We start from the raw sequence: 8467 nt of genomic DNA, 5'->3' as shown, positions 1-8467 counted from the left end.
GATATCAGCCTATTCGATAGAGGCTATCAGATCGAATTACACACCGTCCAAAGAACACAGTCCAAAGCTCTTGAATTAGAGTGAATAACAGTTAGGGTTGTCAGCCCAGTTGCAATACCAGCCCCCTCTCTTTATACCCTCCCCTTTTTTTTCTCTTAGGAATATGACATCCTCTGGTTCAAAATGTCTCCTTAAACATGTTTCCTTCAAACATGTAAAAACATTAGCAGTCAGTGTAACATTCACACTTTTTTTTTTTTAAATTCAGCTCCATTTCATTAAAGGGGCATAGAAACTGCACTGTGTGGTGGTGGACGTGGTGATTCAACATTTTAACTAACGCCCTCTTGGTTTTCTCCTGCTCAAATGGCGCACTGTAAACAGCTTACATCCTGAATCCTGTACTGCTGCGCATGACTTTTTGTGTCACTCTGTTCGGCGTTTTATGTTATTGCTGAATCAAATATCGTTGACAACCTGGTGAAACGAGATCTGCTCTTGGTGTGACCGTAAATTAAATCTACAAAGAAAATTCACTGCATTCTAGGTCGCAGGCGTAAACTCGTTTGACATATTTGACGTGATGAGACCGAGCGCTTGCAGCATCCTCTGCTCACCGCCTGTGTGGCGCTGTTCACCAACGTGGTGCTGAAATCAGCTCCGTCGGCAAAGAGTCGTGCTTGCGCTGCGCTTTGTTATTTTTATCTCTCCTGGTTGGTTGGCTGTTGCTAGGGAGAACTTGTCTCCGAGGACGAGCATCGTACATCATGTGAATAATATGAGAACGATAATAGTTTTATTCGTCCCTTTCACTTTTACGGTGAAAGATAAGTACGATCACGAAATACACATTGCATATATATATTTCGTTGTATTCATTCTTCAGTTATGTATGTTTTATTACTTGTGGTTTATTTATTTATTTGTTTGTTTATTTATTTATTTAGAGGCACAAACATGCGTACACAAAGTGAATTTAGTTTAGGTATCGCAACCCATTCCTCTCTCTCTCTCTCTCTCTCTCTCTCTCTCTCTCTCTCTCTCTCTCTCTTTGTGTGTGTGTGTGTGTGTGTGTGTGTGTGTGTGTGTGTGTGTGTGCGTGTCTTTGCCTCTCGCCATCTCCCTCCCTCCTCCTCTCTCTTTCTCATATTCGAAGCAGAAATACCACATGCTTGCGCTTCCTTCTAATGGCCACAGGTTGGCAGATATAGAGCGGGGACAGTTAGAGTGAATGTATTCACCCTCTAAGATTTCTTCCTCTTCTTCTTCACATTATTATTATTATTGTTATTATTGTTATTATTATTATTCTTCTTATTATTATTGTTATTATTATTATTATTATTAACACTTTTGTTAAACAATTCAGATTTACAATTCAGATCATAAATCATGAGGGTCGGTGAAGTATATTTGAAACTTACAGTCACTTAAGACAATATTTTGATGTAAGCAATTACATGTATCTTTGCAGCAGAACATATGACAGCTGTATAAAGCAACTACGCAGGTATTAAAAGGCTACTGTGTGTCTTTAAAAGAGAGCAATATTTTGATTGGTTGCGCTCCTAGTGCTCAGTCCACCAATGGCTTGTGAAGCTGCACAGAGAGATCTACTCTTTGCAGCCTTACAGTGTTATTATACTGGAGAGATGGTGCTTTGTGATTTCTGCTTGGAAAGAAAGGACACATGTCTTCAAGATATCGCTTTGCATTTCTTGGAGTAGGATTTTTCTTTACACTACAGAAATTCGGATGAACGGTTGGTTTTGTGGATCAAATGACAATGGGGATTATTTACAGTCAAAGGAGGAGGTTGCTGTTTTACTGTTATTTTGTATTTCTTTGGAACACATTGGATGCACGCATTCGGTACACTATACCAGAGGAGTTAAAAGAGGGCTTTGTTGTTGGAAACATCGCCAAAGACCTTGGCTTGGAGATCTCTGACATAAAAGGTCGCAGATTACGAATAAATTCTGAGTCTGGTAAAACGTATTTTGGTGTGGATATGACAAAAGGTGAGATTATTGTAAATGAAAGAATCGACAGAGAGAATCTATGTGGGCAAAATGTTCCATGTTTATTACCACTGGAGCTTGTTTTAGAAAATCCTTTGCAGCTGCATCATATTGAGATTGAAATACAGGATATCAATGACAACACACCTCAGTTCCTCTCTAATGAAGGTGTTTTGAATATTCCGGAGTCTGTTAATCCCGGTGCTAAATTTCATCTTGAAAGTGCACGGGACCCTGACGTTGCATCAAATTCTTTACGATCGTATACTTTGAGCAATAACAACAATTTCGTATTAAATGTAAAAAATGAGGATGGAACGAAAATTCCAGAATTAGTGGTAGAAAAACCTCTTGACAGAGAAAAACAGGCCGTTTACAGACTTACTCTGACAGCTGTGGATGGTGGCAATCCTATGCGATCCGGAACGACTACAATTACGATTATAGTTTTGGATAATAACGATAACGCTCCTCAGTTTGAAAAATCGTCGTATGAAGCTAATATTTATGAAAACGCGCCAACTGGCACTGAAGTTTTGACTGTTCGAGCCACAGATTTAGACGAGGGACTAAATGGGGAGGTGGAGTATTTCCTCGGCGGCACAACTGAAAATAAAGATACTGCATTTGATATTGATCCTCAGACTGGTGTCATTAAAGTTAGCGGACAACTGGACCATGAACAGAGAAATTTACATAAACTGGAGGTAATAGCTAAAGACCGTGGGAATCCACAGTTAGAGGGACATTGTACTGTTAAAATAATAGTGACTGATGTAAATGATAATGCCCCAGATATAATTTTAACCTCATTGACGAGTCCAGTTCCGGAGAACGCCGCTCTTAATACTGTTGTTGCACTCATTAGTACAAAAGATGCTGATTCTAAAGATAACGGAAAAGTTAAACTAACTGTGGTACCTGGCTCGCCATTCCGACTCAATTCCTCTGTCTCCAACCATTACGCACTGGTTACGAATGGTGTACTAGATCGAGAGACGCACGCAGAATATAACATTGAATTAAAAGCAGTTGATTCAGGTTCGCCAGCGATGTCATCTAATAAAATCCTAAAAATCGGTATCTCAGACATCAATGACAATGCTCCAGTTTTCTCCCAGCCTTCGTATTCAGTTTATGTAAAGGAAAACGTTGCTCCAGGATCGCTCTTATGTTCTGTGGCTGCTTCTGACCCAGATGAAGGAGAAAATTCGAAAATCTCATATTCTATTCGTGTTACAAACATACAAGATGTACCTGTATCCTCGTATTTATACATAAATTCAGACAACGGAAGTATCTTTAGTATGCATTCCTTTGATTATGAAAAAATTAAAGTGTTTCAAATCCAGGTGCAGGCCAAAGACCGTGGTTCTCCATCACTTAGTAGCAACGTCACTGTTCAGATTTTTATTCTGGATCAAAATGACAATGCCCCTGCTGTCATTTACCCCTCTGGAGTCCTGGGCTCTGTTTCTCATCAGAGGATGCCCCGGTCTGCTAAAGCGGGACACCTCGTTACTAAGGTAACGGCAGTGGACGCTGACTCAGGTCACAACGCCTGGATGTTCTATAGACTTGTAGAGGCTACAGACATGTCCCTGTTCGGTGTAAATCTACATACAGGAGAGGTGAGGACTAAACGCTCAGTTTCTGAGCAGGATGACACCTCTCAGAGACTGATAATAGAGATAAAGGACAATGGAGAGCCAGTCCAGTCCAGCACAGTCACTGTGGATATACTGTTAGAAGAGAGGCTTCCTGAGCCAATCTCTAACATTCAGGAAAGAAATACAGACACCAACAGAAAAGGCACTAAAATCACATTCTACTTGATCATCGCTTTGGCATCTGTGTCTGTGCTGTCACTGATGACATTTATCATTTTGATTGTGAAATGTGCAAGACATAACAGGGGTAGCACAACGTGTTGCATCAGAAGGGGCGATTCTGATGGATACAAAAGCCCGAACAGAAATCTGCAGATCCAACTCAACACTGACGGGCCTATAAAATATGTGGAGGTCTTAGGAGGTGACATGCTGTCTCACAGTCAGTCCTTCGGGTCCTGTCTCTCTCCATTGTCAGAATTCAGTGATTTCACCCTCGTTAAACCCAGCAGCACCATTGACTTTAAGGAAATTAATGTGCTTGATGCATCTCTGCCCGACAGCGCCTGGACATTTGAGAGTCAACAGGTGAGATTAAACTTTTTTTGGAATCCAGTGTAATATAATATACTAAAGAACAGCAAATTTAGAGGAGGCTGTATTTCCCTTCCATTAGCCTGTCCTCGGTTTAGAATTGTGTAATTTGATCGTAGGAGTGATACACTGTGTGAGGGCAAATAGAAATCCTGTAGTTTTAAACACTTTGTAAGTTTGTACTATTTTGACTGGAAATACAATTTTCCTTCCCAAGTTATATTAGTGTCACTTCAGCTTATAAATCTAAAATCAGTATTCTTCTCATCATATCACCTTTTGGTGAATACTACTTTATTGTTGACATCAGCTGTTTTATGAGGGGAGGGGAGTTCCTGGCGTAAAAACAAAAACAACAACAACTACAAAAAAAATCAGCAAGTGTAACACAATTTTACTCAGCTGTTTATATCCTTAAGACCAATGTTCTATAAGGCACATTTTACTAAAACTTCACATCACTGTTAGTGTTTGCTATCATGAGTGTTTCAAAGTTAATACAGTTGACCAGAAAAGAAAACAAGATCTCAGGTTTGTAAGTATTGTAAGCAATTCTTGAATATGATTATTATGCAGTTCTAAAGAATTTCTCTTTAACTTAGAAAGTGACATTTATACTTAAATTGTGAAAAACATAGTGTGTTTGTGTGTGTGCGCGCGTGTGTGTGTGTGTGTGTGTGTGTGTGTTTGCGTGTGTGTGTGTGTTTGCGTGTGTGTGTGTGTGTTTGCGTGTGTGTGTGTGTGTTTGCGTGTGTGTGTGTGTGTGTGTGGAAAATTAGTTATCTTTACTGATTTGTGTAGGTTCTTTTTTTCATTTTCATATTATAATCGTATCAGTGATATTGCTGATCATGAATATCTGAATTCAGCATTGCAAACAAGATTTAAAAGCAGAAATCTAATAAACTGGCTACCTATGTGTGGCTTTGTCCGAGGCGATTGATTACAGAGCTGCAAGAAGGAACACTAATGCAAAGTTGTGATATTTTAGATCGATAGATAGATAGATAGATAGATAGATAGATAGATAGATAGATAGATAGATAGATATTACTCTTTCATAATTATAATAATACTTTTTAAAAATTTACTCTTTAAGAACCAACCCTGCCTTGTCACTTCAGCTGGACCTCATAGTACATGAAATGCTATTGATACCTGTGTATGCAACCCTGTCTCTTTAAGATACCAGACTCCCTCATAATCTATTGGAAGCCATTGCACCAATAGGGTGTCTAACTGTACAAAGAGATCTAGTCCTCCCCCCAGCCGCTGCTCCATTAACCGTGCAATGCGCACAGACGACGTATGGAGCTGCTCCCATAATGGACAAGAAAATGGAAGCGCCGTTTTGCAATGCGCCCTAAGAAACCTCGTGGATAGTAAAATGTTTCGTCCGATTAAAATGTGTCCCAAACTACTTCCATTTTCGATACCGAGCGTCTGGTTTTACTGGAAAAGATGACTCGAATAAAAAGGGAGATTCTCTTTTGGCAAGCGCAATGGTTGTTTTATCTCGTACTCTTTTGGTGTAGGACAGAGGCTCAGCTTCGTTACGCCATTCCAGAGGAGTTAAAAGAGGGTTCCGTTGTTGGAAATATAGCTGAAGATATTGGTTTGGGAATATCTGATATTTCTATTCGAAAATTGCGGATAGCATCTGAGTCCGGTAAGCAGTATTTCAGTCTACATCAGCGAAACGGTGAGCTTCTTGTTAGTGAAATAATAGACAGGGAGAGACTCTGCGGAAAAAGCACTAGTTGTGTTTTGCCATTACAAGTCATTATCGAAGACCCACTAGAGTTTTATCGTGTGGATGTCGATATCCAAGATATCAATGATAATTCTCCACATTTCCATTCGGACACAAATATCATAGAAGTACCAGAATCGACTGTTACGGGTGCTAAGTTTCGTTTAGAGACCGCTGAGGATCCAGATGTTGGACTGAATTCCTTACGCAATTATAGTCTGAGCAAAAGTGAATATTTTGTCTTGAACGTTAAAAGTAGCAAAGACGGAACCAAAGTCCCTGAACTTGTTATACAAAAGCCCGTAGACAGAGAAAAACAGTCAGTACACCATCTCATTTTAACGGCTATTGATGGTGGAAATCCAGTTAGATCAGGTACTACGCACATCAACGTGCGGATTTTGGACTCGAATGACAATGCACCTGCATTTGAGCGGGATTTACACGAGGTCCAAGTGATGGAGAATACAGCTCCAGGTACACTGGTACTGACTGTCAAAGCAAATGACGTTGATGATGGCGTTAACGGTGATATTGTGTATTCATTTGGGGCGCATACGCCAGAGGCTGTTCAAACTCTATTTACCATTAACTCAGAGACTGGCGATATTATTCTATCCGGGATTCTCGACTATGAGACAAGTACTTCATACAAATTCGACATACGGGCTCGCGATAAAGGAACACTAGCACTGGAGAGTCATTGTGAAATCCGGGTAGAGGTTTTGGACGTGAACGATAACGTACCTGAGATCACTATCGCCTCTTTACCACAACCGGTCAAAGAGGATGCGTCCGTCGGCACTACGGTAGCGTTGATAGCCCTTAAGGATTGGGATTCTGGCGATAACGGGAAAGTACAGCTACACATGTCGCCGGATTATCCGTTCAAATTAAAGCCATCGTTTTCGAATCATTTTGCTTTAGTCACAGATGGAATTCTGGATCGGGAAAAGTTTCCTGAATATCGTATTGAGCTCAAAGCGTCCGATTCTGGATCACCCGCTCTATCTTCTTTCAATACCATCACCGTAAAAGTACTAGATGTCAATGATAATGCACCCATTTTTTCTCACCCATTATACACCGTTTATGCAAGAGAAAACTGCCCTCCTGGTTCACTGCTGTCATCAGTGTCCGCCTCAGATATGGACATTGGAGAAAATGCTAAAATTTCCTACGCCATCATTGACTCTAAAACGCACACCGTATCCATACCTTCTTATTTTTACATAAATTCGGAGAACGGCACAATCTTTAGCATGCATTCCTTCGACTATGAGAAAATAAAAATGTTTCAAGTGCTAGTACAGGCGAAAGACCATGGGTCTCCATCGCTCAGTAGCAACGCAACTGTCCATGTTTTTATTCTGGATCAGAACGACAATGCCCCTGCTATCATTTACCCCTCTGCAATTATGGGCTCTGTCTCTCATCAGAGGATGTCCCGGACTGCTAAAGCAGGACACCTCGTTACTAAGGTAACGGCAGTGGACGCTGACTCGGGTCACAACGCCTGGATGTTCTATAGACTTGTGGAGGCTACGGACATGTCCCTGTTCAGTGTAAATCTACATACAGGAGAGGTGAGGACTAAACGCTCAGTTTCTGAGCAGGATGACACCTCTCAGAGACTGATAATAGAGATAAAGGACAATGGAGAGCCAGTCCAGTCCAGCACTGTCACTGTGGATATACTATTAGAGGAGGGGCTTCCCGAACCCGTTTCGGACATTCAGCAGAAAAATACAAATTATGGAAAAAACAACAAAATCACATTCTACTTGATCCTCGCTTTGGCCTCTGTGTCTGTATTATCATTGATGACATTTTTTGTCTTAGTTGTGAAATGTGCAAGACAAGGCAGGGGTGGCACAATGTGTTGCATCAGACGGTCCGATTCCGATGGATACAAAAATCCCAACAGAAACCTTCAGATTCAGCTCAACACTGACGGGCCTATAAAATATGTGGAGGTCTTAGGAGGGGATGTGTTGTCTCAAAGTCAGTCCTTTGGGTCCTGTCTCTCTCCACTGTCAGAATTCAGTGACTTCACTCTCGTTAAACCCAGCAGCACCATTGACTTCAAGGAAATCAATGTGCTTGATGCTTCTTTACCAGACACTGCGTGGACATTTGAGAGCCAGCAGGTGAGCAGTGAGCAAATTCTTCTTAACCAAAAAAAAAAAAGTACAAATCTGGGAAAACTGAGGAATATGAGCTGGTCGTGTTGTTTCTTTATGTTGTTACTGTGTAGATTTCCTCTTTTTCGATTAAGGTGCTATTTCTCCTTTGGCAAACATTTAACAAATAACAAATCTTTTGACTATCATGTAGAGTAGTCCCTAGGGATTATATAAATTATATCAGAAACAGTCAAATCTTATAATTTGATATATCATTTCATTTGCATTTCTTTTTTGCATTTCGGATTGTTTGTTTATGCTGGGATTTCTAATGTGTTTCTTGAAGACCAGGTGTTTGTTTAA

At 40.5% G+C, this 8467-nt stretch overlaps 2 protein-coding genes across 2 annotated transcripts; both read left to right on the top strand.

Annotated features, from left to right (window-relative positions):
* The first annotated feature begins 1786 nt into the window (after window positions 1–1786).
* On the top strand, window positions 1787–4659 carry LOC115828919 (protocadherin gamma-C5-like). The gene is made up of 2 exons (XM_030793018.1): window positions 1787–4219; window positions 4645–4659. The coding sequence occupies exons 1-2, from the start codon at window positions 1787–1789 to the stop codon at window positions 4657–4659; spliced, it is 2448 nt and encodes an 815-aa protein (XP_030648878.1).
* Window positions 4660–5686: 1027 nt separating this feature from the next.
* On the top strand, window positions 5687–8255 carry LOC115828918 (protocadherin gamma-C5-like). The gene is made up of 2 exons (XM_030793017.1): window positions 5687–8135; window positions 8236–8255. Exons 1-2 carry the CDS (start codon window positions 5687–5689, stop codon window positions 8253–8255), a joined length of 2469 nt encoding a protein of 822 aa, XP_030648877.1.
* Window positions 8256–8467: the final 212 nt, after the last annotated feature.

Source organism: Chanos chanos, chromosome 15, assembly GCF_902362185.1.
Source record: "Chanos chanos chromosome 15, fChaCha1.1, whole genome shotgun sequence".
NCBI lineage: Eukaryota > Metazoa > Chordata > Actinopteri > Gonorynchiformes > Chanidae > Chanos > Chanos chanos.
Note: the sequence above shows the minus strand (reverse complement) of the source record. Positions and strands in the feature narration are given on the sequence as shown.

What these genes read in the sequence shown, in the direction of transcription:
- LOC115828919 (XM_030793018.1), top strand. Translation starts at nt 1,787, where the DNA reads ATGGGGATTATTTACAGTCAAAGGAGGAGGTTGCTGTTTTACTGTTAT.
- LOC115828918 (XM_030793017.1), top strand. Translation starts at nt 5,687, where the DNA reads ATGACTCGAATAAAAAGGGAGATTCTCTTTTGGCAAGCGCAATGGTTG. An exon ending in TGAGAGCCAGCAGGTGAGCA is followed by an intron (nt 8,136 to 8,235) that starts GTGAGCAAATTC and finishes GTTACTGTGTAG; the next exon opens with ATTTCCTCTTTTTCGATTAA.